This window comes from Stylophora pistillata, chromosome 8, assembly GCF_964205215.1.
Source record: "Stylophora pistillata chromosome 8, jaStyPist1.2, whole genome shotgun sequence".
Taxonomy (NCBI): Eukaryota; Metazoa; Cnidaria; class Anthozoa; order Scleractinia; family Pocilloporidae; genus Stylophora; species Stylophora pistillata.
The window spans coordinates 21,145,694-21,173,339 of NC_142526.1; the positions used below are offsets into that span (position 1 = coordinate 21,145,694).

The following is a 27,646-nucleotide window of genomic DNA, read 5'->3' on the forward strand; positions in this document are numbered from 1 at the left end:
TTTTGTTTTTCCGTCTTCTCTTTTCTTGCAGGGAACATGTTTAATGGAGGGGACATCTTTATGTAACCAGCATTTTTTAAAAAAATTACAGTGCTTTTTTCATTCAAAGTGTCAAATTTCCGATGAACTTTGCATACCTGTTGCAGTGCAATTATTATAAATATAACATTCATCAAGGAATATGCAATTATTGTGGAAAATGCACTCTCTGATAAAGTGGGAGATCCCCTTAAAATTCAAGAATAATTAAAATTGTATATAATTTCCAAAACAATAATTTAGAAATCTGGATCAGAATATTCATCTTCATCATCCCATCCTGACTCTATTTTTCCTCCAGTAAAGTCCACCTCTTTATCATATACAAAGCCATTGTCTCCAGGTCTAAGCCTGTTTTTTTCAAAATCTTTATCCATGTCAGCTTTTCTCTTATCAAGCTCAAAGTCATCCAGTTTATTCAGATCCTCATTGTGGTCATTGTTTTGAGTTGATGGTTTTAAAAATGGCAAAGTATCAATCCCATCCATGTTGTTCTGGATTCTTGTAAGCAGATTCTCCAACTGAAAAATTAAAAATAAATATTTCAATAATCCCATTATTATCACATAACCTGACATAAGATGAAATTTGGAGACAAGATTTGACTCCACACCAAAATAAAAGTAGAAGACACTGAGGTCATAATTTGAGAATACAAAAGGTGACATGACACAACAAGACAGAGTATAGTCTAACAAAACACAACACAACCCATAACACATGATTATGATGATAACATAACATTGCATACATGTACATAATGCTCTCCATTTTATGTATATTAAATGCTCACAAATTTTTTCCATTGACTAGTATGGTGAAGTGGGTCATGTACACGTATGTCAAGTTTGTAACTCAATTTGAAATGAAGAAACATGGCAATGAGCAACCAATGATAACATGGCAATGACAAACCAATGATACCATGGCAATAACACACCAATAACAAACCAATGATAACATGGCAATGACAAACCAATGATAACATAGCAACAACACACCAATGACAAACCAACAATAACATGGCAATGAAAGACCAATGACAATATGGCTGCAATGACAAACCAATGATAATGATCAATTACAATAAATGAACACAATGAAACCAAATTATAAAAATCTATCAAATTTAATTCCCAATCCTTTAAACCCTAACAGCAGTATTCTCCACATTCTCTTTACTCTTGTCTACATATTTCCTTTGGTACTGACATGAAGAAATTGTTTAAAAAAACAAAGCAATAAGGGATCATTTCCTTAATTCTGGCTGATGATTTGAGTGAATGGCTGCAACAAGAAATTAGATAATGGTCACTGTGAGGGTTTCATCATCATCATCAATCCTTTTCATGCCTCATGGCACATAGGGCCTTCACAGAGCTTTTCCAACTCCTCTTGATTGGTTGCTGTGGTCCGCACCTCCACTCTGAGGTTTTAAAGGATTTTAAATACGCTGATGATTCAACCCTCATCATTCCTGTTTGGAGTAATGGCCAGTCGTACAGATTCAGTTGATCGGTTTTTAACTTGGTCAAAGGACAATAGCATGATGCGTAACCCGTTGAAATGTAAGGAGCTTATTTTTCGTAAGAAAGGTTTTAGTCATAACTTAGTGCCAGTTAACAACATTCCACAATGCACGGAGCTGTCCATTTTAGGTGTCACATTTCAGGGAAATTGTAAGTACAGTGATATGAGTTAAGCTGATGAAGATGAATAAGTGTCTATTTATATTAAGATCTTTATGGAAGGAAGGTTTCAGCCAAAGCAAAGTTGACCACCTATGTAGCATCCTAGTCCTACTGAATTTCACTTATGGTGTGTCCGTTTATGGTGCGGTAGATTCAGACCTCACGGTCATACAAAATTTCCTAGATAGGTGTTTTAAACAGAAATATATATCAAAGAGAATAGACATTCGAGACCTATTACAAAAGGCAGATAGGAAGCTCGTCAAGGCACGCTCCACTGACCCCCATTGCCCGCTAAGCAAAATTATTCCGAAGAAAAAAGAGACAAAATAAAACCTCAGCAACAGAACTGTCCATTATCCTGGAATAAATTCAGATAGGTTTAAGAATGTGTTTGTAAATAGAGTTAGCCCTTCGTTCTGACGAAGGGCTAACACTCGAAACGTCAGCTTTTATAATCATAACGGTGGCCAATTTACAATTTCAATTTTGTTGATATGTTCAAATTATTTTGTTACCCCCACCGACGCAGCCCCAAACAGTTTCTTTAGAAACTATCAGCCTTTATTATTGTTTGTAAATAGGCTAGTTTTTAAATATAATATTTAGATTATTATTTGTCTAGTTATATTTAATGATTCTTAGATTATCTTTTGCATATTTTTTGCATGACTATTTTTAATATTGTACCTTGAGATATGTACTTTTATCTTGAGAGAATAAATATTATTATTATTATTGTTAAATGAATTCCATAAGTGAATCTAAGGTAAATAAAATGTTCTACCTGTGTGGCTGAGATGTTTTCAAGGTATTTAGCATGTTTTGAGCTTTCCTTCAAATCCTTCACCACTTCTGATATACTGCCAAAAGAACAGTTTTTGTTTTTTTCCATGAGTATTTTGTATACACTTTAAATTCAACTTTGTACTTTGTAAATATTTTAATCAGCCATCTTGACCTCACGCTTGGTCAATAACCCATAATTGTTACACGACTCGGGCAGTCAGAGGGCCAATAACTAAAATCAACCAATCAAAATGCTCTATTGCCGGTCAATATTCTCTCAAGTATTGGACCGGGCACTGTCCCGAATGACACCGCTCTTGTGTCCCTTTGCACTTCAGTCGTATAATAAATCTCTTATTAACCAAGCTTGCTCGGGACCGTATTGGAAGAATATCAGCCCTCGGTCTTTTTTGCACAGACCTTGCTGTGCTCGGTCCGTACTGTCAAGACCTCGGGCCGATATTCTCCCAGTACGGCCCTCGCGCTTGGTTAATAAGATATATATATTTTGGAAGTTGTGTGGTATTTTTCTGTGTAGTATTTTTCAAGGAAGCCTAATAGTTGGCGCAGTAAAGGAGTGCACCTTAGAGTGTGCACCCAATGCTGTATGATATCATCAGTTAATCACCGTGCTTTTTCCATTTAGGAGTAAAAATTTGTTATTATAGACTGTTTGTGGAATATGTTGTGGCCTTAAAGTAAACGAGCTTGACTCCCATTTGAAAGGTCTGGGTCCAAGACCAAGCCAAGGTTATTGAGTTGTGTTCTTCACCAAGACCCTTCACTGTCATTATTCCTCTCTGCATCAGGATAGGAGTTATAACTGGGCACAGCAAACTGTCAGGAAAGCCTATCAAAATACTGGGGGGGGGGGGGAGGGTAACCTACTGTGGACAAACGTCCCATTCAAGAAGAGGAGGTAGCAGCACTCCTGTTTGTTTCATGCTACAAAAACTGGGATAAGCTTCAATAGATGGGCCACTTTGTTTGAGTGCAGACTTTATCTTAAATTTCGTTTTTAATTGCAAAGTAAACCTGATAAGCTTAGTTTGCATTCATTCTTTAAAAAAAAAAAGGTTGTTACATGTACATATACCAAAGATCTTTAGTGTGATGTCTGTGCAAAATACAGCTTAAGTTGAATGGAGAGGTTCCAAAGTCTACTTTAGACACTTACCTAGAGTCTTTACCTAATTTTCTTAATGGCATCGATCTTTTGCGTATTTTTCCTAGAGCGAAAAAAAATTAAGCTTACAAACATCACTTGCAACAACATGTACAAACTTTTAAAGCAATAAAACAACGGTGAGTCGTCGGTATGCTATGTGAATTCCCATCACAATTTCATATCACAGGTGATTTCTGACTGAGAACCGTCAATACAGCTGTAGCTCTTGATGTAAGTGTCCTTGACAGCTAATGTTGTTTTTAAAATCAGTTTCTTCAGTGTAGAGTTACCAGTAAACCAACCCCGCGCCTTTGATGGTGGGTTGCACGTAATCATTTTAAGTCTACACACCTGAAAGTTTGACTTCATAGTAAAGTACCAGTGTTGGAGGGTCGAACTTAACACCGCATTTGCGAGGTGCGAACATCTCAAACTTATATTAACTCATCTGAACCCCTTCACATTTCTTTTGTTTGTCTCTTGGTTGTCGCTTATGTCTCTGCTGTCTTTGCCGTTTTGGCACAACCGAGCCAGCGAATTATAAATCAGCAGACATGTAAAACAACCTGAGATCGCGCATGCAATTTTGAGCTATTCGTCTGTCCATTGCCCTTGAATGCAGGCGCGTACTCGATTTTTGTTCGAGGGGTTGTCTGGGAAACTTCCGGTCAGAAATAAACAAGACAAGTTCAGGCAAGAATTCCGCAAAACCAACGCAATTTCTTTGATCAGCAATAAAAAAAAGACTATGTATTTGTAAGCTTGCATGCTATAGACATAAGAAATACTTTGCCAAGGTAACGACCGTAGATTTCAACAACACATTAATTTGCTGGCGTCAGGCTGGTTCGATCTTTCAGACCCAGAATTCCTGTCACGCAATATTGTTGTGAGCAAGATTCAAAGGAGTTTGTTGCATTTCGGAAGAATGGCTTCAAAGAGACCAAAATTTTCGCGCGCTGGCACGATGCAGCAAACAGCTGAGATGGGTGAAAAATCTTGTTTCGAATCCACGAAATCTGATCGATTTTGAAAAACTGTTTTATGTAGCAGATCTGTGAAGACCTGTTGCAAGCTTCGACTATGAAACTTACTTTGACGCGTGTTTTTTTCACGCGTTTGCTTTCACGACAGACCAGGTTTTTACGTTGCCGAAGCATGTTACTCTTATTGAAATCAGCGTTCGCGATAGTCAAGCTCTAGTATACTTCCCCGATGCCGATAAAAATCTACATTAGAGTAGACTTACGTACTCGTACACGCTGTGACCTCGTAGTCGTTAGTCCCTGTGGTCACTGAGAATAGACTTCAGCGATCGTGTGTGCGAACTGGCTTTTATTTATTTTATTTTATTTTTCTAATCGGGAGGAGGGAAGGGGAAGGAGCATAGGTTAAGGCCTGGGTCCGAGACAGAGTAGAGAGAAACTGTCGATTGTGAGCTTGTCACTGCAGCTGTTGTGCGCCAGCTTGTAATAGGCTTCGTTTCGTTTGCGTATTCGTGCGTTGATTCTTAGGAGCAGAAGTAATCGACCAAATAATTGCAAGTATGGATAATATCAGGTCGTTTCGTTCTTTTAAAGAGTGAATATGCAACAATGAGGGAGCAAAGGAGGTTCCTGATCCCGTTTCGCGCACAAATTTTGGAAAATTTACGCGTCACGTGCAATTTAACCAGTATAGAGGTTTTGCACAGCAGACATTTTGGATGGCAGGAACAATGAAAATATTTTGCATAAGAAAGATTTTTTTTTCCCATGGGTAAAATAATCTATTGTTCCTGACATCCAACATGGCTGCTGTGCAAAACCTCTATTTCACGCGTGACGAATTTAAGAGTGATAACTTCAAATGTCACCTCACCTTGTCTTAGCCGTCTTTAAAATTCACCCATCACGAATAAATTTTGGGATAAATCACGCGTCAAACCCCTGTATAACCTTTTGCCACTACATCGTTAGCTCAATCTTAAAATTATTCGTTTATTTTTCTTCGTTGTTAGGAGGGCGTCGAGTTCTTGGAAAGGCATGGCATTGAAAGTCCACTAGCAGAGTTTGAACATGGTATTCAAGTTAATGATCATAAAAAGCAAGCGGACCTGGGTAATGACAGTGAAACTACTCCGATACGGCTCAAGAGACAATCAACAATGGCTGAGACAGCTAAGGTAAAAACACAGAGATGTGCTCGACGCTCGCTTTCTTAGGACTGATGATGAAAGCGGTAGGGGAAGGAAGATCAAAAAAATTTATACGTGTGTTCAAAAGTATCCCTAGAAGTATCTTGCCAGTTGAAACAAAAATCTAGAAATTTAGTTTGCGGCTGGTAAGTCTTTTTTTTTTTTTTTTTTTTTTTTTTTAATGTTTTAGGAAGGAGCAGAATTTCTCCAGAGAGAAGGATACACTTCAGACTCTCCCGATGGGTCCCTGTCCAGTCCATTAGAAGAAGAGCAAGAGACCCCAAAGGTGAAACGCGCCTCGACTATGGAAGTCACGGCAAAGGTATGTTTCCTGAATGAATCGTGTGACAACTAAAGCAAGAAGCGTTACAACGATAAGAGCTTGAATATGAGGGAAAGTGAAGGAAATAACGTTCACCCTTATAAGTTTCGATAATAAATGGCAGGAAATGTGATGATGTTAAGTTTTTGTTACTCAGCCAATTCGAAAGTTTTTTGTGGTTGGTTGGCGCGTGACACACCGTTATCGGGGCTTGACGTCACGAACAAACGTTGCATCCCGCAATCATATGTAAACTTGACTGAAATGTGACTCAAGTTAACTGCCGTAGGAAAACTTGCGCGGAGTTTAAGGAAAATTGAGTCACCCTCCGCTGTTCTCTGGAAATTCATGAAACTAACTTCTATTTTGAGACGAGAAGGGTGCGTGACATGTCATGTAAAGGAAAAGGAGCGAAGGAGATTACGGAAAATTTACCCAACGAGTTTTCAACTGCACGTTGGTAAGAAGTTATTTTGTAAAAGAAGCTTATATACGATTTGTCATGAAGAATTGCGCCTAGCAAGGAAAGCTTCCCACCGTTAAATGAGACTTTAGCTCGCATCTTTGAAGACGTGTAGGGTCGTTAACTGTACTATGGTTTCTAAACGAGCATATATCATAATTTTTTCCAGGAAGGTGCTGAATTCTTATCAAGAATGGAAGACGAAAAGAAGAAGACCGTTAGGTTTAAAAGCCATGTTCCCAAGCTTCAGCGTGACTCCACTATTGACCTCACCGTTAAGGTAACTCCCTTATTGAATCACTGTAAAACTACCTTCAGCTTAAAGGAAAGATGTAAAAATGTTGATCGAGTCAGCAATTGAACCAAGTGACTCATTTGGTCGAAGCGTATCGAAGTGTCCCTGGCATGAAGCGACTAAGGTTTTTGCTACTCCCTTCTGGATAATAAGCAATTCCCTCACAGGTTACTCTCAAGCATTTCGTCAGACTTCCCTTACAGTTCACCAGGACCCATTTAGACTCCTGTCTTACCGAACAACCCACTGTTACCCGACCAGGTCTCAAAATCGAACCTCTCGACCTTAAGTACAGCGCAGTTCTTACCGTGTTATTTATTTTAGTAAAAGGAGAATTGGAATTTACCTATTTTTTTAATGTCGGGGGGGGGGGGGGGAAGAGATGATGGGACTTTGGTCTCTGGGACTGGGAATCACAAAACGCATCATTGAGCTTTAAGCAGGGCGATTCAGACAAGCTTTTGGGTGGAAAAGGCCTCTTTTACAGGAGTTTCGTGAAGATAAAGAGGATTAAAACGCAATGCAAAGAACGAATTGATAAGTAACAGATCTTAACTGCTATGGTTTTCTATCATTAACCTGTAGCTCTATCACTTAATGTAATCTTGATTACCAACATAATTTGTCTGTGACTTTGGCTTTAGTAGTCTTTTGTCCCTCTGATATCGTGTTAAGGAAGGTGAGGAGTTTTTAAAACGGACAGGGGGAATAAAAGAAAATGAGCCAGAAGAAGATTCAGTAGACACACCATCTCGTCCCAAGCTACAACGAGACTCAACAATCGATGTAACAGTTAAGGTGAGCCCTCGTTCTGACTGGAATAATTATGGGCAATTTTTAATGACTGATCCATGATGAGGGCGTAGCCAGAGGGGGGTCTCGGAGCACCCTTGTCTTCCCCTTTGTAAGCCTTTTTTGTCATATTGAGTAAAACACGGCGTGAGGTCGACATGACAATCTTGTGAGTACCCCCTATTACGCGTGACACATTGTGAGCCCCTCCTTTAAAAAATCCTGGCTACGCCCTTGACTTACCCATCCGTGTGTGGTCGATCTATCATCCCGCCTGCGAAAGTGTTGGGCTTTAGTCGATGGTAGATGCCGCAGGAAACTCTGGTGATGTTTAGGGGAAGGAGAAAGGCCCTCCTATGAATTTTTGGCGAGGATGGGATCTGATTCATTGTATGGTTCAATCTGGAACTGACATTCGATAACACTGTGTCTAAGTATAGTTAGTTGTTGTTAGTGTCAGTGAGCAAATTTTTGAACACTTGCACTTGTACTTGTAGACTTTTGTAACTGTTCTACTGTCGCTTAGTTTGTCGAAACTTCAGTCATCGCCACCGGTTACGGTCTTTTTTAAGTTTACTCTCAGCCGGGAGATCACTTCGATCGATCGATTTCCGCCTGATTCTTTAAATCCTGAGCCACTCTAAGATCAAATACGTCACTGTCTAACCGTGATTTGAAAATATTGTGCTCTTGTTGAACTTATCGCCTCTGTCTCTCCTTTTGTCAAATGTGAAATCTTTCCTTGAAAATTAAAGTTTTTATTTTGTGACAATTCTGAGGTGTCAGGTTTTGGATAAGGAAGCCTTTCGTGAAAAAAAGAGTGACATAGCAACCATTTAGACTGCGAAAGGAAACTTGTGAAGGCAACGCTGCCACTTCTTAACACTTTGCGCAGAAGGTAAGTCTTTATCAAATAAAAATCTGTTTACTGTTGAACAGGAAGGAGAGGAATTCATACGACGATCCGGGGCCATGTTAGAGGAAAAAGGTGACGAGATATCCAGCGGTAATCACGATGAGGATGACGACGATACGGGAGTCCGGGATGACGAAAATGATAATGGGGGCGTTCCTTCACTTGTGCGTGACTCGACCATGAAAGAGACAGCCAAGGTGAGGAATACCGCTAAGCAATTGATCGACCTTAATAAATAATAGAATATGAATAAAAGATAATAAATAAATAAATAATAAATAATAAATGATAATGGGGGCGTTCCTTCACTTGTGCGTGACTCGACCATGAAAGAGACAGCCAAGGTGAGGAATACCGCTGAGCAATTGATCGACCTTAATAAATAATAGAATATGAATAAAAGATAATAAATAAATAAATAATAAATAATAAATGATAATGGGGGCGTTCCTTCACTTGTGCGTGACTCGACCATGAAAGAGACAGCCAAGGTGAGGAATACCGCTAAGCAATTGATCGACCTTAATAAATAATAGAATATGAATAAAAGATGGACAGTATACTCTTTTAGACATTTAATTAATTGATATCATCCATAGGAAGTCTTATTCTTAGGAAGCGAAGAATATTTAATAAGGCTATTTACAGAAGTGGTGGATATTTACCGAGCCGCGAAGCTAAGCGACAAGGACGCTGAGTTGAATAGCTGTTTTAATCAATTTTACTCATTTATTCATACAACGATTACAATATTTTCGGGTGCAAATCCCGTGCGAGTTGCTCGGAGAAAAATAGCAAAGTATATTCGGAGTTTAAGTAGCCAATCTGAGCGCGCCTTTAACGCCATTCATTGTCATACTATAGTGTATATTAAAAACACTGGTGCCACACTTCAACCTCGCCTTCCTTCCTATTGATCTACCCACCCACCTGCATAAGCCCTTATCTGGAGACACCTATCTACATTAAGAAGACAAGGAGTTAGTTTTAAATAGACTCTGTCTTTCCAAAAACGACTATCAAAGGGGGTATCTTAGCAAACAAATTTCTGATTGAATTGAATCCCTTAAAACGCGCACAAACAATCATACTAACTACAAAGGTCAGAATATCCGTCGATGACTCATGAAACGTGACTTAGCTTCTTTATTATATTTTAGATCGGCGAACAATTTGTGGGCGAAGAGGGACGCGCTGAATCACGGTCCCAAACAGCAGTTCTTCGTGAAGCCGAGCGAGAGTCTGGGACGACCAAACCTCCCCTGAAGAGAGCTGGGACTATGGATGTCACGAAAGCGGTAATTTCTTATTAAAAAGGCGAACTACAAGCATTCTTTGGGACGAAAAGTGACGCAGCTAAAGCTAGAATTAAAAGACAGAGAGAGAGAGAGAGAGAGAGAGAGAGAGAGAGAGAGAGAGAGAGAGAGAGAGAGAGGGAGAGAGGGAGAGAGAGAGAGAGCGAGAGAGAGAACGAGAGAGAGAGAGAGAGAGAAAGAGAACGAGAGAGAGAGAGAGAACGTGCTTGCAATAAACCTTTACCGCGCCGATTTCGCCAGATTTTAGTTTCTCCCCTTTCAACGAGTTATCTTTATAATGGCCGGGCTGAATACATTACAAAATAACTAAAAATGCAAATGAAAAAACGAAAGCGGAACTGGGAGAACAAATCCTTAGATCTTATTGTTAACCCTCCCCTCTTGCTGCTACACATCTCATTGTTTTTTAGTTACGAGAATCTGGTGTTAGATCAAGGTAACAACTTTTTCCGGATAAGTTTGAGTCAAAACATTACAATGTAACAAATTTCCCCCGTCCAGCTTCGTTTTAGTGCGCCACGTAATCCAAGGTGGCACTGTGTGACAAGGATATATTCTCATTACCTGTTTGCTGAACAATGTATGGATATAACAGGGAGAAGTTCTATGTTAATCATTTGTAGGAGTTAAAGGGTTTAAAGTTTATATGAATTTCTTCCATTTCAGGAAGGTGAAGAATTTTTGAAACGCAAGAGGACATAAGGTGATCTTACTGTGCCCAATTACAAATATTAAATCACTTTCCAAGATAGCACCTAGGCAAAACAGGACATTCAAACAGAAGGTTTCTGTAATCCTTATTAACTGATTAAACGACGAATTGAGGTTATTCGTTCTCTTTGTTGGAAAAAAAATAATTTGGTAGTCATGTGTGCTGATTCCTCTTCCCTTGTTATTGTGAACAAGTTGTAAGTAGTACTAAAATCTACAAGAGAAGTAACAAACTGAGCAATTTCAGGTTTGTTCTAGAGATAAGGGTGAAAAGGAAGTGTACAAATAGATATCTGAAAGACAAAGGCGGGAAACACTTTAAAATTTCAGCTGAGGTCTTTTAAACGCCTCTCCAGCAGCAATGTTTTGAATTTTTTAATGGGCAGGTGTTTCAGCCGACAAAAGATATTTTTCCGTGTAGTTGAGTGAATGGTTCAGCGGGGTCGAGGGTCAAACTATTTCCATCCTGTTTCATGTTTGCTCCTCGTTTATCACGAATGGTCTCCTCTTGCAGCAAAGCCACTATTGTGTTACTTTTAGTTAGGAAACAAGGTTCTCCATTACATTTAACATATCTGGCTGGAGTTTTATGAACTCTAATGTGCAGCTAGACATATCTTAGTGTGATAGCTTCATTGCGTGACAAGTGAACATAAAATTATGTTCAACTCAATAAATGTCATAAATAACACAAGTGAATAACATGCTATTGTCCCTCCTCAAATTTAACTTTATTTACGAATATTCAACATTATATTTGATTCCCGGCCAGACATGTGCCATAAAATATTGTAGAAAACCGGAACGCATTCCGATCTAGAAATCTAGAAATCATTAATGACCATTAATGCAAAATGAGGCCTTTTTTTCTAAGTCAGTCAACAAACACAAATCAAAAGAAGTAAGAAAAGAGGAAGTTATTCCAGGGATTGTTCGAGGAAGGGTCTTTTATCAGTAAAACAAAGAGGAGAGATAGGCGTTGACCACGAACAGGAAATAAACCCTCCACGCTGACTAAAAATGCGATAACACAAATAGGAAAATTATACAAACATAAAGGCCACCCGAGAAATTTGCATTGTTATTGAACTTTTTGATGATTACAATTTTATTGAAGATAAAGATTAGAAGATGACAAATTCAACAAGTACTGTTAAAAAAACTAACAGATTTGTTACAGACATTCTATGCAATCCTGTGCTGAATTGCTTTGTTGTCGCACGACGTGTTGGTTTGCGATCATGATGATGTGTTTGTGCCTGTAGCAAAACTCAATTAAACTGAAGCTCACGTCCTAATGTACCCTACAGGTCACGTTAATCTAAAAACCAGCTTTCATTGACATTTAAATGATTTTGATGATTACCATAAGACTCTCGTGTTTAAAAAAAACATTTCAATTTGACGGAAAATCGCACCACTAGCTGGTAAATTCAGTTGAACGACGATCAAGTGCACGTGAGGTTGCGCTTGGTCGATTAGCTACTAGTGTCTTTTAATATTGACTTGTAAGCGCACTTTTTTCCGCATTACTGAGTGCTTCGTTTTCATTTTTGAGTTGGAAATTTTTTTATTACCTTTCCAGAGATTTTGTAAATTTTGGACGTAGGAACAAAAGTCTTCAGCTCTCTTGTCAAAAAAAAAAAATTCGTAAATAGTTTTCAGTCATGTAAAGGGTAATTATGAAGTTCAATTACAAAGGCAAAAAGTTGTGTTTGATGATATATTTTCATTTGTAATGGTAAGCGTTCCGTTTTCTGAAAAGATATAAAATCATTCTTGTTTCAGGAAACAATAGAATCTATGATATATCGATAGTAAACGCAACTAAGTCAAATTTGTTACTTAGCTATCGAAATCGGCGGCCAGAATACACAGCCAGTTCTCCGCAGCAAGTAGCTATCCACTTCAAGACCCCTCGTTGGATTGATGTCATTTCCCATGTGGCCCAATATCAAATTGTTCAATACTCGCGTGAATTTTTTAATCGGCATTTTGTTAAGTATTACACTTTGCACTTTCTTGCAGTATGTTTAAGTCGGTGGTCCACGCTAGGAGCTAAGCTATTATTGTGTTAGTTTTAGATAGGAAACTATCGTTCCCCGACAAGTATCAGCAAGAGAACACCAGTTCAAGGTATCCTGCAGTGTGCAGACTCCTAAAAAACGAACCATTCTTTTAACGAAAGGAACAAATATTTGGTTCTCACTCATAAAAGGAGTGACTATGACTGTAAATGCAAAAGACGGTGAGGCGTGATATCAAAGAAGGAAAATTATTGCGAGCTGATTTGGTGCACGTTTTGAAACGTAGAAAAACCGGAACACATTCCGATGTAGAAATCATTAATGACCATTAATGCAAAACGAGACCTTTTCTTCTCGGTAAACAAACACGAAACAGGAAGTTATTCTTCAGCTTGGTCGATTAGCTATCACCGTCTTTTGATATTGACTTATCGGCGCACTTATTTCCACGTTATTGCGAAGACACCAGCAACCACATACTGTGCGCTTCGTTTTAATTTTTGACGGAATTAGGTATTTTGATTTACCTTTCCAGAGATATTGCAAATTTCTTAGATGTAGAGACGAACTGTGATGTCTCGTATTAACTCATTTCACTAAATAAAAATAAACAAATAAATAAAAAAGAAGACGAAAGGAGTAAAATAAAACGAAATTCTTGGCTAGTCACCTAGATGCGTGCGGCGATTTAAAGGCCTTTCAAGAAGTAATTGTTTTCTAGTCGGTTGTTTTTCAGCCCAAGCAAAGGAGTTTATTGCGTAGAGTAAATAATTTGTTCAATGGAAGTACGGATACCCGAGTCAATGGTCAAATTTCTTCGTTACTGTTTCATGTTTCCTCCGCGTTGATCACGAAACTTTTGGTGTCTTTGAGTGTATGGTGAGATTTATACGGATAAAAGTTTCCTTTGGTTTAAAAAAAAAAAAAAAACCGTCAGACGAAGTCTCCTGAACCTGTTTTAGTTTGTTTTCTCACATCAATAAACGAAATCATTTGGATTGTCCAAGATTATTTTGTTTCACACCGGTTAGTTTGTTCCCGTTCTCCATGGCAACTAGCTATTCATTCTGAGATCTCCTGTCATTCATCTCTTAACCCAATATCAGATTGTTCCACACTCGTGTGAATTTTTAAGTGGTCTTTTGTTATGTATTACCCCTAGTGTTTTCTTTGCGACCGTGTTTTACCGTTGCTCATTTTCATCCAAGGCCTTCCACGATTAAGCCACGTAAGTAAGTTCTTGTTCACTGGGTCGACATGGTTGATTCAGTGGTAATGGTCGTTTTTAAATCCACTGCTATGTGGCTTTTCAAGAAAGGTAAAAAACGCGCATTGGAAAAGCTGCAAGATTCTGGAGATGCAATCGACCAAACTATTTGTAGCTTAATTTCCGGTGAGCTTGATGAAATCAAGTCAGAACTGAAGGCAGCGAGAGTAGCCCCTCTTATAACAAGCTTTGACTTGTACATTGAAGGACTCACATCCATGTCTTTCGATGAGAAATTACCGCCGGAAAGAATGAGAAGGGACAAATTGGATAACAGTGAGGTACAAACCATCTACCGTGAAGCCACCGTTGAAATGAGCGATGTACAAATACCTGCTGAACCACCGCAGAAAAGGATGAGATTGGACGAATTGGATGGTAGTGCGGTGCAAACCACCTATGCAGCCAAGGTTAAAATGAGCGATGTAACCAAACAGAGGTTTACTAATGCACGCCTGAAAGCCGGGGAAGCTCTTGGAAATCTAAAACTGGACTCAAAGGAGACAATTCTAGCTTACTATGTTAAGATTATGGCTACACTGCTGGAACATGCTGACACCGATCCAGCGAGGGCGAGGGCGAGGGCGATATCGTTTTGTAAGGGCTACCTAGAAAAGATGAATTCCTTGCCAAGGATTTACAGAGAATTCCGCCAAGCTTTGACTGGTTCGCCATGGGAGAAGGCGGCAGCATCCAAACCGGAACGTGCGGAAGTCATTTGGTCTGTCTGTAATCTGAATCGCATCGTTTTCGACATTGCTCAAATTTTCGGTGGATACAGCGTTTTTCAAGAACTCTTTATCTGGCCACGTATTTCAAACAAAAACAACGAGTCCAACGCAGAGGAATTTGATCCACTGCGTGATCCTAGGTTGGACAAGTTTCTAAAGAATTCCTGCTCGGTGATGCTGTCGTTTGGCCACAAGAGTGACAAAAACACCCACAAGCTTACGTTTCCCTGCAGTGTGACTTCAAATCCACAAGGTCAGTATTTGGTGGTAGATGACAACGCAACGGTTTTGTTCAGCAGCGATGGAAAATTTGTCAAATCTCTAACAGTACCGACTGGTTGCCATGCAATGGATGTGGCCACGGACAAGCAAGGTAAAGTGTATTTGCTGGTGACCAAGGAGCAAGATCCTGAACGAGGCAACAGGGAACAAAGTTATCAAGTGTTCCTATATAATAATAACGAAGGCAACCACTATGGTAGTTTTCCTCTAAGAAGCAAATCCAGAGGACTCAAACTGGCCGTGAACCAATACTCTGACAAGAGTGAACTGCTCGTTTTAGAGGGAGAAAAAGATAAAAAGCTACACGCTAGGGTGGAAGTCTATGAGGTCTATGAGGCTAATGGTACTTTCATCTGTCAGTTTGGAGAAAGGATTCTACAGGATGCGCAAGACATCGTTAGCGGAAACAATCGCCATGTTTTCGTTTTGGATAAATGCCATGAATCAGAAAAGAGAATTCTTCGCGAGTTCGGTGAAGATAGATGTCAACTCCGACGGTATGGCGTGGGTCCTGACTCGGTTGCCATCACCTTTTTTCGTCCAAGTAACAATATCATCATTATTTCACGCTCCGACGCAAATCGGTCTTTCGAAGTGGCCATACACCAAACGGCAGACAGTAGACATAACAATGGCGGTCTTCGGTTAATGCACAAACGGAAGGTCGAGATAACAGGAATCCTCTTGGCGCTACACGCTACGGTAACCCAAAAGGGACGCATAGCTATAGTCATAGCAAAGAATTCCGATCACGGTGAACCGCATGGCGAGGTCGTCATTTATTAAGGCCATATAAGGGTGTGTTTATACATGGAATTCAGTGAACATTCGCGCCTTATAATTTGAAAGTCATCGCGATGGTTTCTTAAAATGAAGCACATTGAGTGCATTATTCGTACACATTTTAATATAGAAAATATCAATTTGTGCGTGGTAGAACCGCCAGGAACTAGGAAAATGTTGCGTGCGTTTTCAGGTCAATTTAAGTAAACAGATACTGTGTTTCGAAGCATTACAATTAATTGTTACAAAACTCAGAACACGAATTGCTAAGTGTCTCGCCCTCTTGACAAACGAACCATTTGTTTGAAATCAGAAAAAGAAGCCTTTAGTCGTGAAAGGGGTGATTTTGGCTGTGAATTTCAAAGACGAAAAGTTCTGTGTGATGATTTATCTTTTCGTAATGGTAACCGTTCCTTTGTAGGAAAGGGTATAAAAGAATTTTGTTTAATTCCATAAATCTTCATAAATATACCACAAGCTCAGTGACTGAGTTCTATAGTTTGATGCATGTTTAGCCTGCATTTAAGGAATGGTAAACAGATAACGAGTGTGTATCTAAGAAAATAAAGAATCTTAACAATTCAGGTTCACGTATGAATTTTACGACGTAGATTGACAAACCAAAGTAACATACTTTTATTATGAGAAACACCAACTGAGTGTTTCATACGTGCTTAAAAGATTAGTAAGTGTCTCCCTTCATCGCGCAGTGACAAGTAGGAGCCACACGCCGAGTTCCTTACTCTCTTAACAAACGAACCATTTGTGAAACAAAACTAAAAAAAAACATTGGTGTTCTGTGATGAAAGGGGTGATTATGGTCGTAAATTTCAGAGAGAGTGAAAAAGTAAATTAACCGAATAGGAAAATCGTCGCGAGTTGATTTAGGCATAGTTAGTTGATTTAGGGCACGTTTTAAAACCGGAACACATTCCAATCCGTGGATAATTCCGGCAACTCGGGAACTATTTGTCTCTAGAAGAATTAAGAGCGTTAAGAAAACAGGAACTCATTACAGGGTAGCTTTAGGTGAGGTCTTTTGACAGTGAAAGAAAGAATAGAGTAAAGAGGAACCAAACTCTTTAAACACAGAAACAAAATCTGCGGTGACACAGGTGATACAATTATGCAAGGCGGGCCGCGAGAAATTTGCCGTTTTTATTGAACTTTTCAAGATTTCACTGAATAAAAATAATAATAAATAAAATTGTGGATTTATATTGCGCCGTTTCCATGACGGGATGATCAACTGCGCATTACAACAATGCATGGAATAAATACTAATTACATCATACAACAATGCATGAAATAAATACTAATTACATCATGACAACAATGCTTTGTAATAGATGCCAGTTACATGATGTGTAGTATAAAATATTAAAAGCTAACTAAGAATAAAAAGCCTTACTAAAAAAATGTGTCTTTAAGAGTTTTTTAAAAGTGTCGACAGATTTAGCCATTCTGATTTCCGAAGGTAAATAATTCCAGAGTTTCGGCGCCGAAGCAACGAAAGCACGGTCGCCTAGGGTTTTTAAAGTTTTAAAATTCGGGTAAAATAGCACTATTCCGTCATTAGAACGCAGTCCATATCTTGAATTTAAAGGCTTAATTTTGACAAGATCATTGATATAGGACGGTGCGGATTTGCGAATGGCTTTGAAAGTTAAAAGTAGAACCTTATTAATACGAAATGAGACAGGAAGCCAATGCAGCTGACGGAGCACCGGTGTTATGTGGCAAAATTTGCCCTGCATAACAACAAGTCTGGCGGCTGCGTTCTGAACTCTCTGCAGTTTGACAAAATGGCACTTGGGCACACCGTATAATAGATTATTACAGTAGTCTATTCGGCTACTAATAAAGGAGTGAATAAGAGTCGCAGCTGAGTCCATTGAAAGGTGTTTCCTTATACGTCTAATATTGTGTAGGTGATAGAAAGCAGCACTGCATAGAATCCTTGCCTGAAGTAGCTGATTAAAGCATAACTTAAAGATTGCACAAAGTCTGTTAAAAATGCCAACACATATACGTGTAATCTTTATTCATTACTCAATTTATGTCTAAGGAACTACCTTTATTAAATACGAGATATGTTTTTGTACCTGTAGCAAATCCAAATAACAGTGCCACAGTGTCATATTGTGCTCCCAACTTGAGGAAAATTAAAAACACATCCAACGTTGAAATTCGCACGAAGAACTCTCAGATAAAATTGGGTATAACTTGATAGACCTTAGAAGGCGAACGAAAGGATGCACTTAGTCGATTAGCTTTTACCATTTTTTGATCTTGACTTGTCGGCCAAGTAAATCTTTTTCCGCTTTGTCATCAAGAAACAAATAACAAGAAATAGAGCGCTTCGCTTCTTTGAGCGCATTTTCCGCTCAGATGCAGACTTTTCAGTGGTGAATTATGGACGTTCTGAAAAATCATTTGGTGGAATAGACCATTTTTCTATTTACATTTCAACTATTTGAAGTGGTCCTTTTTTTTATTTTCCAATGGAAATTTTGGTTTTTGTTCTTTCAATGGTAAAAACGAAGTTATCGTAAAAAAGATGAAGTAACTGAAAAAAAAGAAACGATATAAACTCTTAAGAAGTTAATAAGTGGAGAGCAGTTGGATGAATCCGTCTGTTTAGCAATATTCACTCTTTCGCTTCCTGAACATCGCCTCTTTGGGAAGCTGGTTTGACTCTATCTACTGAATCGGTCGAGGAACAATTTGAGCCACGGCTTTTCTTCTGAGTTTTTGAGTCGCAAGCATTTCCCTGTACCACTACCCAAGGATCAAGTGGACTCCCTGTGGAAATACGAGGGTACTTTTCCTTAAAGGCTTCGTACGGCATGATGTAGTGCCATTTATCGACGCTTTTCCATTCGTCAACTCTGTAACCTGACAAAAGTGACAAATTACAAGTTATCAACAACTCCAGTCAAATTGCTATGCGATTTCAACTTTCTAGAAGTTTAAAAAAAAGCTCTGTACATACGGCGCAGAGCCACCTTAATTCTTATAGCTGTAAGGGTGGCTCTGACCCGTATGTACTATTTAATGATAAAGAGGGAACCCCTTTTTTTTTGTCATAGAAAAAATGATAACAACCTATGAAACAATATTTAAGAATTTTTTAAAACAATATTTCTCAGGAAACAAACGGAATAATAATAATAAAAAAAAGACTTTACTCTTCATTAAAGATTTTATGTTTCGAAATTCGAAAAGCATTTTGAACCATCTTTAATCCAGGTTACACCAGGAGATAATTTTGTTCGTCTGACATAAATAGTTTTTTAATACCACGGTATTTGTCTCTGTGACAAGATTTTGTTTACCGAGAAGGGCATGCCCAGAGAGCTTTAAAATGAATAAAGATGAAGACCTTCAATAAAGTATTAAGAGGAGTGAATGGTACTTTTAGCTTCAGAGAAGTCAAACGGAATTGTTGGTTGTGGTTTTCCTTGCTAGTCACTCCGAATAGCTTTAACAACAAATTAGCCAGCTATGCCTCTCGTGAAAAAAAGGGAGACCCGCAATTTTACAAATCAGGCATTCGTTCAAGATCACTGTTCCCTTACCTTCAAACATTTCCTCTACTGTTTTCCTTCCTATTGTTTCGGGAATTCCATCTTCATAAAGGGTAACTTTTTCATGATCTTTTTTGCCGTGTTTATTCACTCTCGGATCATTGTCGAGGTCAGGCTCTTTACCAGGACCTCCCATTCGTTCTGTAAACGGCTTCCCCGCGTTCATACATTCTTTAAACGTCTTCTGTGCGCTTAGCGCCTCTCTTCTTTCAAAAAAATAAAGATCTGAAAAAGAAAATTAACTGCATCAGTTGTCTTGAAAATAGAACCTGTCAATTTTTTTTTTTTTTTACAGTGGGGCAACTTACTTTCCATGAGAAGATTGTCTTTAAGGTAATAACGCCTGCAGATTATCATCACAGTTCCAAGAGCAACAAGCGTGACTAATATGACCCATGCCAATAAATGTGATTGGCTCTTACACTCGTCCACCATCCGCTTCCGGTCCAAAACGTCCTTTTCATGTTGCATCATTTCTTTCCGTGGATGTGGCCCAATCGTGGCGCATAAATAATAGTCCTCTTCCAGAAAGGCAACAATCAACCACACCGCCGGTCCGACACAGGCTTTTAAGATGCTCGGTAAAACTCTAGCTTTTAATTCACCTCGTCTCCTGTAACGCTTCACGTACATCCGGGACGACAGTTTCCATACATCGCCGATGACCAAGAGATTTACGCAGAACAGGATAAAAACAGGGCCGAATAAGAACGCGAATCCATACTTTCGATAGCCGTTGTCAGGACAGTGGAATACTCCTGCGTTCAAAAGTCTTTCCAGACCGTAGGTCGAAGCAGCGACGAAGACGTTTCTAAGAGTTATGGAATTGTCTTGAAGCACTGGGTTGAATGTCCTTTTAAGACTTTCGAACTTCAATTTTCTCTTTAAAAAATGCAGAGGACCTTTGCCATTCTGTGGAAGGTTTTCTTTCTTCTGTTTACTTCCTCCTTCGCCTCCTCCAGCTTCTACATCCTTTGAAGTTTCTAGTTTGCCTTCTTCCAGAGTGTTTACAGCAGCCATAAATTGATTTTATCGTAGCCAATCTTGAGATTTCCTTAGCAAAATACTGAGTTGATAACGTTCAAACCCTTTAAATCCGACCGATATTGTTATCTGGCGTATTTCGTATCATATATATCCGCTTCGATCCTCAAGCATTTTTCACGTGATTTTTCCGGCTTTCAGTTTCTACGAAGCTTTACTTAAGGGATTAAACGATAATGTACCCCTTTGTCAGTTGATCTTAATATGTAAACCATATCCGACGATTTGACCTTTCAGTTTTACTCACCAATCTTTTAAATTTTTAAAAGTTCATTTGAATTTCTTCCTTTTCAGGAGGGTGAAGAATTTTTGATGATCTTACTGTGCCCAATCTAAAATTATTTGATATTATGCAATTATTGGATGAGGTTAAGCATGATATTGTGGCTGATTATCAACACCGAGGACTGAGTTATCTGCTGAAGCCGAAGGCTGAGATAGAAAACGCAGACACGAGGTTTCGATAATTCACAATATCATGCGAAAACCGAATTCAATAATTGTTGTCTTGAACATTTCGCAAAAAAAAAAAGTTGCAAGAAGACACACCTTATTTGCACACATATCGAGCGCTTTTTGTCACCTCTGTGAAAGAAGAGACTTTTATTTCGCCGTTTTAAATCAACACACTTTGCTAAAAATACTTTGTTCGCCTCGGAAAATTCTTTGTCTTTGGATAATGTCAATTCCCTTATTTTGAAATGCCTGTTGAGTCCAAAAGTAATAAGACTTGGAACTTTTCGAGTACGGCTACCATAACTTTTTTGAGCCTCGGCGTAAACTTCTTCAGAACACTAGCCAAAGCGGTTTACAAAGTAAAATTTTGGTTTGCTTCATAAATAATTCGAGTGAATAAAATACTACAGGCTCTTCTCAAATTCAACTTTTTTACAAATATTCTACACTAGAGTTTAAAATTCGTCACGAAACAACTATCAGCGAGAGAGCATTAGTTCAAGGTCTTTTACAGTTGACGGTCTCCAAAAAACCGAACCATTCGTTTAACGAGATGAAAAAAAAAAAAATTGAGAGTGATTATCATCGGGCTATTAATACAAAAGACGGTAAATGGTGAAATGAAAAAAGCAAAATTATCGTAAACTGATTTGGTACACAACTTGAAAGCCGAAAAACCGGAACCGTGATATTCCCATCTGGAGTTAATTCTGTTTGACATAAAGTAAACAAAGAAGAATCAAGAGCAGTAAGAAACAGGAACTCATAGCAGGGATAGCGTTAGGTACGGCTTTTTGTTAGAGAAAAGAAGAGTGAGTAAAGATTAACTAAACACTTAAACAGAGAAAAAATATCTAGGGTAAGACAGGTTATACACTTATACAAACGTGCGGGCTACGAGAAATTTGCATTTTATGAAGAATTTTTGAAACACTTCTAATTTTACTGAATATTAAAGTAGAAGATTAAAGCATAGCTTACGGATTGAACATAGTCTGTAAAAAAACTACTTACAGATATGCACGTTATCTTCATTCAATACGATACTTATTGGAACTACTTTGTCGTTAGCTATCTATATCTAAGGAACTTCCTTCATAAAATACGAGACATGTTTTTCTACTTGTACCAAAACCTAATAGCAAGGCCATACAATGTCATACTGTTCCCCCAACTTGAGGTTAAGAAGAAACCAACAGTGAAATTTTCTCGTAGAACTCCCACACCTGAAAGCGTTCAAATTTATCCGAAAAATCGTATCTGCTGCAGGTAAGATTGGGTATAACTTAATTCACCCTGGAAGGTGAACGAGAAGGGTGCTCATTTATCGATTAATATTAGCCTCTACCATCTTTTGATCTTAGCTCGTCAGCCAAGTAAACCTTTTTCAGCTTTTACATTAAGAAAGAAGCAACAAGAAAATTTGGGTGTTTCAGTTTGGGCGCATTTTCCGCCTAGTTTCAGATTTTTCGGAGTCATTTTTTGAATTATCATTTGTTTGAATATACAATTTTCCTATTTACATTGCAACTGAAGTGGTTGTTTTTTACTTTCCGATGGAAATTTTGGGTTTTGTTTCTTTTTTTTGACGGAAAAAATAAATAAATTACTGTAAAAGTAGTGGAAAAACTTTAAAACAATTCGATGTAAATTCGTAATATGTTAATAAGTGGAGACCAGTTAGATGAATCTATCTGTGAAGTAATATTTACAACTCTGTTTCCTGAACATCCCCTCTTTGAGAAGTTGGTGTGACTCCATCTACTGAACTGGTCGAGAAACAATTTAAGCCACGGCTTTTCTTTTGGGTTTTTGAGTCTCGAACATTTCCCTGTACCACTACCCAAGGATCATGGGGACTCCCTGTGGAGATGCGAGGGTACTTCTCCTTAAAGGCTTCGTAAGGCTGTACGTAGTGCCATTCGCTGCTGCTTTTCCATTCGTAATCTGAGAGAAGTGACAAATGACAAGTTGTCAACAAACGTTTGTGCAACAGTGAAACCATTCATGGTCTATTGAAGAGCAATAGCAACGTTGTAGTATTCGTGTGTGCCATACAAAAACAGGTTTTCAGTCTTCTCAGATCTACCTTCCGGTGTGAAAAAGGAGTCCTACTGTGATTTTTAACTTCACCGTAATGTTAAGTGACACCTTTCAGCAAAGTTTTAAAAGAAATCTACGTATATGGCTCAAGCCACTTTAATCTTCGTAAAAGTTAATGACTCATATGTACAACTTAATGACAAAAAGGACCACATTATTTGTCAAAAATTAAAAAATATAACTAAGGTGGCAAAAACCTCAAAATTTTTACTTTTTTAAGAAGCCTTCTTACAAAATGCAACCCATACACCTTTAATCTAGACCGCAAGAAAAATTTAGCCATGTACTTGTTTGCCAATTATGTTGTTATGGTGACCAGTGACCAGGGCTTAACCTCCTGTGCGTGTCTTCATTATAACATCCTCAGTAACTCTTGAACTCCATTCAGTAAAGATTTTATCTTTGAAAATTCGGAAAGCAATTTGAACCACCTTTAGGTTCGGGTATACTGGGAGATAATTTGGTTCGTCAGACAAGAACAGAGGGTTTTAAAATAAATGAAGTAAAAAAGGTGACTGCTACTTTCAGCTTCAGAGATATCAAACGGGAAAGTATGCCAACACAATTTGGTTTTCCCTGCTAGTCACTTCAAATAGCTTTAATAGCAAGTTAGCCAGCTATGCCTCTCGGGAAAAACAAGCAATTTAAGGCATTTTGTTTAAAAGTAGATTATTCCCTCACCTTCAAACATTTTCTCCACTGTTTTCCTTCCTATCGCTTCGGGAATTCCATCTTTATAATAAGTAACTTTTTCGTAACCTTTTTTGCCGTATTTAGCCACTTTTGGACCATCTTCGAGGTCAGCATCCTTGCCAGGACCTCCCATGCGTTCTTCAAACACCTTCTCCGCGGTCATACGCTCTGTAAACGTCTTCTCCGCGCTCAGCGCCTCTCTTCTTTCATAAGAAAAGAGATCTAAGAAGAGAACGAACTATATCAGTTGTCTTGAAAATAGAGCCTGTCATTCAGTTTACATAGGAGCAACTTACTTTCCATGAGAAGATTGTCTTTAAGGTAACAACGCTTCCAGATTATCATCACAGTTCCAAGAGCAACAAGCGTGACTAATATGACCCATGCCAATAAATGTGATTGGCTCTTACACTCGTCCTCCTTCTGCTTCCGGTCCAAAATGTCCTTATCTTTCCGTGGATGTGGCCCAATCGTGGCGCATAAATAATAGTCCTCTTCCAGAAAGGCAACAATCAACCACACCGCCGGTCCGACACAGGCTTTTAAGATGCTCGGTAAAACCCTAGCTTTTAATTCACCTCGTCTTCTGTAACGCTTCACGTGCATCCGGGACGACAGCTTCCATACCTCGCCGATGACCAAGAGGTTTACGCAGAACAGGATAAAAACAGGGCCGAATAAGAACGCGAATCCATACTTTCGATAGCCGTTGTCAGGACAGTGGAATACTCCCGCGTTCAAAAGTCTTTCCAGACCGTAGGTCGAAGCAGCGACGACGACGTTTCTAAGAGTTATGGAATTGTCTTGAATCACTGGGTTGAATGTCCTTTTAAGACTTTTGCCTAGTTTCGAGAGATCAAGGCCGCTTGGCGATTGGTTTTCTCTCTTCTGTCCACTTCCTCCTTCGCTTACCGCAGCTTCTACATCTTTTGTAGTTCCTTCTTCCTGAGTGTTTACAGCAGCCATGAAGTAATTTATCATAGCCAATTTCAAGATATCCTTAGCAAAATAATAAGCCGAAAGACGAGACGTTCGAACTCTTTAAGTACGACCGCTATTGTGATCTGCCGTATTTTATTTATTCTATACCTGCTTCGATCATCTCGCCTTTTTCACGTGATTTTTCTTTCAGTTTCTAAGATGTTTTATTTCGGGAAAGGAAGATAATGACACCCTTTTTTGTATTTTGATTTTATAGTGTAATCCATATCCGACGATTTGACCCGCTTTCAGTTTTACTCGCAAATCCTGTCAAAAATAATCCATCACAATATTAAAACGAAACATACTCCACTTTTTCACTGCGTCGTAACAATAAACACGGATATTCAATATTGCACGTAGAACAAAGAGGTTTCCTCTATTTTTCTGCGTTTTGTTTACTTTTTAGCGATTCAGTAACAATTGTGATCCGATTCCCCGTCAAAACCGTCGTATGATTTGGACGTAATCTTGGCGTGTCAGAGCTCATTAGTAAGTGCTAATTTAAGAGTCCTGACCCTTGGACGTCTTAGTTTTTTCCTTGCGTTTATTTGCATAAGCAAGCGGAGTTCTCACAACTTCCGCCTTGAATCAAAACGCAGATTTTTAGCAACGGAACTAAAGGCACAGAAAACGGATGCTTTCTTTGTCATTTATAGACTTAAAGATTGATTAGATCGATCACATTTATAGAGACGTTCTTTTCTTCCATGTGACGCAGAACCTGGATATTCACAAATAACCAGCGATATGTTTTTTGATTACTTTTAAAATATGCGTTACGGTCAATAATTTTTTTCTATAGGACATTTTGCTTTATTGGTATTAATTTATTGATCACTTAAAATTGTTTCAGCGATATTGCTTTCCTTTCAGTCGGTTGTGTTGATTACACTCAGATACTCAGATGCTTTGGTAATTTTTAAAAACTTGGAGATCGAAATTTTGAGAGAACAGTCTAAGGAAACCCTTCGAATCTATTGACGTTTGATTCTTAAAAGCGTGACGTAGAATTTCAAATTAAACAAATTTCAGGTTGAGTTTCGAAACGTGACAATCTAAAAGCGAAGAAATTACATTTGATACACCGTTGCAGATAAAAAAAGATTTGAATTTTTATATTTTCGTATTTACTGCCAGCGTCAAATTCGTTTTTAATGCCGCGTCGCAATTTTTAGAGATAGTTTTCAAGTTTAATTTTTTAAATGTCGTGTCAGAATTTTTTTTTTTTAACTTTTTCTTTTGGAATATTCAGTGCGTTAGGGAAGTTTTCTTTAGAAAACAGCATAAAACCGTAGAAACGTAAAAGGTCAAAATATTCCTTGGGTTACTAAATAGCTTTATGTAGTACAGGAACTCCGTAAAAGACTATTTTGTACATGATAGTGTAGGGGTATACTCCTTCTGCTGACGAGCTAGATCATTTACGGATAAAGATGACAAATATTTCAAACATTAATATCCTTGTTTAGCAAAGGTAAATGGTGTGAACCGACAGAGCTGAATAACGTATACGCATGCGCTGGGTTTTGCCGCTGAAACACGGATTTTGAGTCGTTCGCATGGTTGATTTCCTATTCTGTTGCTTCGAGGCGTCGTTTTCTTTGCCGCTTTTCTTTTACAGAACAACCTCCAAAAATTTGGTACACACCCTAAAAATTTTCAAAAATTAATTTTCTCCTTTAAACCTTTGGAAATAGGAAAGTGCCTTCGACGAAATCAGAGTTCCTCGGTTTTAAAGGTCAGCCCTTATTATTTTCCGCTAATTTCGCTCAAGTTTAGACCTAGGACACTTGAGCCCGCGTTCTTGACCGCATACCCGCTGACGTAACTCTGTCGTGTGAACCTTAACATTGGTCTGAGAGTGCAACATGCTAAATTTAAATTAGGTATACCCGTCTGAGATCAGGCGAATTTCTAAAAATTTTTGACATACTAACACTACTATAGAAAACAAATGAACAACATGTATGACACGCGAAGAAAAATCTACTTCAACGGGCAGTAAAGCACTTGTCTGATTGCCTCCTTCACTGCCCATCTCTCTTCACTTATCTTTCAGGTCTTTCAGCAGTTGAGGAACGGGTTTAGCGTGAGTTAAGGAAAACTAAAGCCCCGGGCTCGAAAATATACAATACATAAAAACTGTCTCTAAGCCGTATGGTAGATAACAAATAATTAATGTAAATCGCAACCACAGTCCACTGAACTCTGCTTACTTTTTAGTAGATTCTTTTGGTTTGATCGCTGATGAACAAAATCTTGCATACGATTATACGGATGATGATTGAGGTGGAAGATAATCTCTATATAAACTATATAAAGTAACATATGAGGTTCGCTCCAAAATATAACCTAACTTGTTAATGTATATTGCCGCAACAAAAGGGTAGAGAGTGTGTCCACACTTCTAGCAGCCAGCCTCAACACAGACAACACAGACAACACAGACAAAAAGACTAGTGAGTTTAACCGCCTCCCAGTTAGCTCAATGGATAGAGCACTCGACTGTTGTGCGGAACGTCGATGGTTCGAACCCCGGCCGGACCAACACTCAAGGTCTTAAAATAATTGAGAAGAATTTGCTACCTTTCTATAACATGAAGAAATGATTACATATTCTAGTCTTCTCGGATAGGGACGAATAAATGGAGGTCCCGTCTCCTGCAGGGTTAGGGGTAGGAGACGTCAATTTCCCACGCACGAGATTACTGTGCAATGAATGTTCTCCCCTGGGGTGGGATGGGTTGGGATTATTTGATGAGGGCCGTAGCTGAGAAAACTGTAACAGGTTATTACGCTTCCCTGTTAAAGTAAAGTAAAGTAAAATGGTAGCTGTAATCAAACTAAATCAAATGCGTATGTCGATAAAGATTTGGGACTTTAAAGCAGGGAATAACCAATAAGTGGCAGTGAGGGGTTGGATAAAAACACTAACGAAGAAATACGTTGTCGCCAAATTACGAAGCAGGAGTTTACACAAGAACAAAGAAAAGTTTACTTTTGAAGGG

The 27,646-nt window shown here is 38.6% G+C and overlaps 4 protein-coding genes and 1 long non-coding RNA gene across 8 annotated transcripts in view; 2 read left to right on the top strand and 3 right to left on the bottom strand.

The window, feature by feature from the left end:
- Positions 1 to 2,522, top strand: part of LOC111332236 (uncharacterized) — a 31,909-nt gene extending 29,387 nt beyond the window's left edge. For both annotated transcript variants that reach the window (XR_015990775.1, XR_015990776.1), the window contains one exon: positions 32 to 2,522. This is a non-coding gene — a long non-coding RNA (uncharacterized LOC111332236). The remainder of the gene's footprint in view (positions 1 to 31) is intronic.
- Positions 1 to 5,012, bottom strand: LOC111332235 (centrosomal protein of 19 kDa). 2 transcript variants are annotated; one of them, XM_088730678.1, is made up of 4 exons: positions 4,941 to 5,012; positions 3,697 to 3,748; positions 2,518 to 2,593; positions 1 to 560 (listed from the first exon to the last, which is right to left on the bottom strand). In XM_088730678.1, the coding sequence occupies exons 2-4, from the start codon at positions 3,726 to 3,728 to the stop codon at positions 279 to 281; spliced, it is 390 nt and encodes a 129-aa protein (XP_088586804.1). In that variant the 5' UTR covers positions 3,729 to 3,748; positions 4,941 to 5,012; the 3' UTR covers positions 1 to 278. The 2 variants fall into 2 exon arrangements, with proteins under 2 accessions (XP_088586804.1, XP_088586803.1); XM_088730677.1 differs by lacking the exon at positions 4,941 to 5,012 and adding an exon at positions 4,039 to 4,225.
- Positions 4,462 to 27,125, top strand: LOC111332214 (uncharacterized). Of its 2 annotated transcripts, none has more exons than XM_088730676.1 (9): positions 4,462 to 4,670; positions 5,685 to 5,851; positions 6,054 to 6,185; positions 6,818 to 6,928; positions 7,619 to 7,741; positions 8,675 to 8,848; positions 9,812 to 9,949; positions 10,634 to 10,670; positions 26,698 to 27,125. In XM_088730676.1, exons 1-8 carry the CDS (start codon positions 4,616 to 4,618, stop codon positions 10,667 to 10,669), a joined length of 936 nt encoding a protein of 311 aa, XP_088586802.1. In that variant the 5' UTR covers positions 4,462 to 4,615; the 3' UTR covers position 10,670; positions 26,698 to 27,125. The 2 variants fall into 2 exon arrangements, with proteins under 2 accessions (XP_088586802.1, XP_088586801.1); XM_088730675.1 differs by lacking the exon at positions 26,698 to 27,125 and adding an exon at positions 19,654 to 20,395.
- LOC111332212 (uncharacterized) lies at positions 16,908 to 20,378 on the bottom strand. Its single transcript, XM_022937508.2, has 3 exons — positions 19,667 to 20,378; positions 19,350 to 19,583; positions 16,908 to 18,666 (listed from the first exon to the last, which is right to left on the bottom strand). Exons 1-3 carry the CDS (start codon positions 20,376 to 20,378, stop codon positions 18,419 to 18,421), a joined length of 1,194 nt encoding a protein of 397 aa, XP_022793243.2. The 3' UTR covers positions 16,908 to 18,418.
- Positions 20,970 to 25,062, bottom strand: LOC111332213 (uncharacterized). The gene is made up of 3 exons (XM_022937509.2): positions 23,951 to 25,062; positions 23,643 to 23,876; positions 20,970 to 22,805 (listed from the first exon to the last, which is right to left on the bottom strand). Exons 1-3 carry the CDS (start codon positions 24,633 to 24,635, stop codon positions 22,567 to 22,569), a joined length of 1,158 nt encoding a protein of 385 aa, XP_022793244.2. The 5' UTR covers positions 24,636 to 25,062; the 3' UTR covers positions 20,970 to 22,566.
- Positions 27,126 to 27,646: the final 521 nt, after the last annotated feature.

What these genes read in the sequence shown, in the direction of transcription:
- LOC111332235 (XM_088730677.1), bottom strand. Translation starts at nt 4,114, where the DNA reads ATGTTCGCACCTCGCAAATGCGGTGTTAAGTTCGACCCTCCAACACTG. An exon ending in CTATGAAGTCAAACTTTCAG is followed by an intron (nt 3,749 to 4,038) that starts GTGTGTAGACTT and finishes TTTTCGCTCTAG; the next exon opens with GAAAAATACGCAAAAGATCG. An exon ending in AAATTAGGTAAAGACTCTAG is followed by an intron (nt 2,594 to 3,696) that starts GTAAGTGTCTAA and finishes TTCTTTTGGCAG; the next exon opens with TATATCAGAAGTGGTGAAGG.
- LOC111332214 (XM_088730676.1), top strand. Translation starts at nt 4,616, where the DNA reads ATGGCTTCAAAGAGACCAAAATTTTCGCGCGCTGGCACGATGCAGCAA. An exon ending in CAATGGCTGAGACAGCTAAG is followed by an intron (nt 5,852 to 6,053) that starts GTAAAAACACAG and finishes TTAATGTTTTAG; the next exon opens with GAAGGAGCAGAATTTCTCCA. An exon ending in CTATTGACCTCACCGTTAAG is followed by an intron (nt 6,929 to 7,618) that starts GTAACTCCCTTA and finishes TATCGTGTTAAG; the next exon opens with GAAGGTGAGGAGTTTTTAAA.
- LOC111332212 (XM_022937508.2), bottom strand. Translation starts at nt 20,378, where the DNA reads ATGGCTGCTGTAAACACTCTGGAAGAAGGCAAACTAGAAACTTCAAAG. An exon ending in AGACAATCTTCTCATGGAAA is followed by an intron (nt 19,584 to 19,666) that starts GTAAGTTGCCCC and finishes TTTCTTTTTCAG; the next exon opens with ATCTTTATTTTTTTGAAAGA. An exon ending in AGTAGAGGAAATGTTTGAAG is followed by an intron (nt 18,667 to 19,349) that starts GTAAGGGAACAG and finishes CACTTTTGTCAG; the next exon opens with GTTACAGAGTTGACGAATGG.
- LOC111332213 (XM_022937509.2), bottom strand. Translation starts at nt 24,635, where the DNA reads ATGATAAATTACTTCATGGCTGCTGTAAACACTCAGGAAGAAGGAACT. An exon ending in AGACAATCTTCTCATGGAAA is followed by an intron (nt 23,877 to 23,950) that starts GTAAGTTGCTCC and finishes TTCTCTTCTTAG; the next exon opens with ATCTCTTTTCTTATGAAAGA. An exon ending in AGTGGAGAAAATGTTTGAAG is followed by an intron (nt 22,806 to 23,642) that starts GTGAGGGAATAA and finishes CACTTCTCTCAG; the next exon opens with ATTACGAATGGAAAAGCAGC.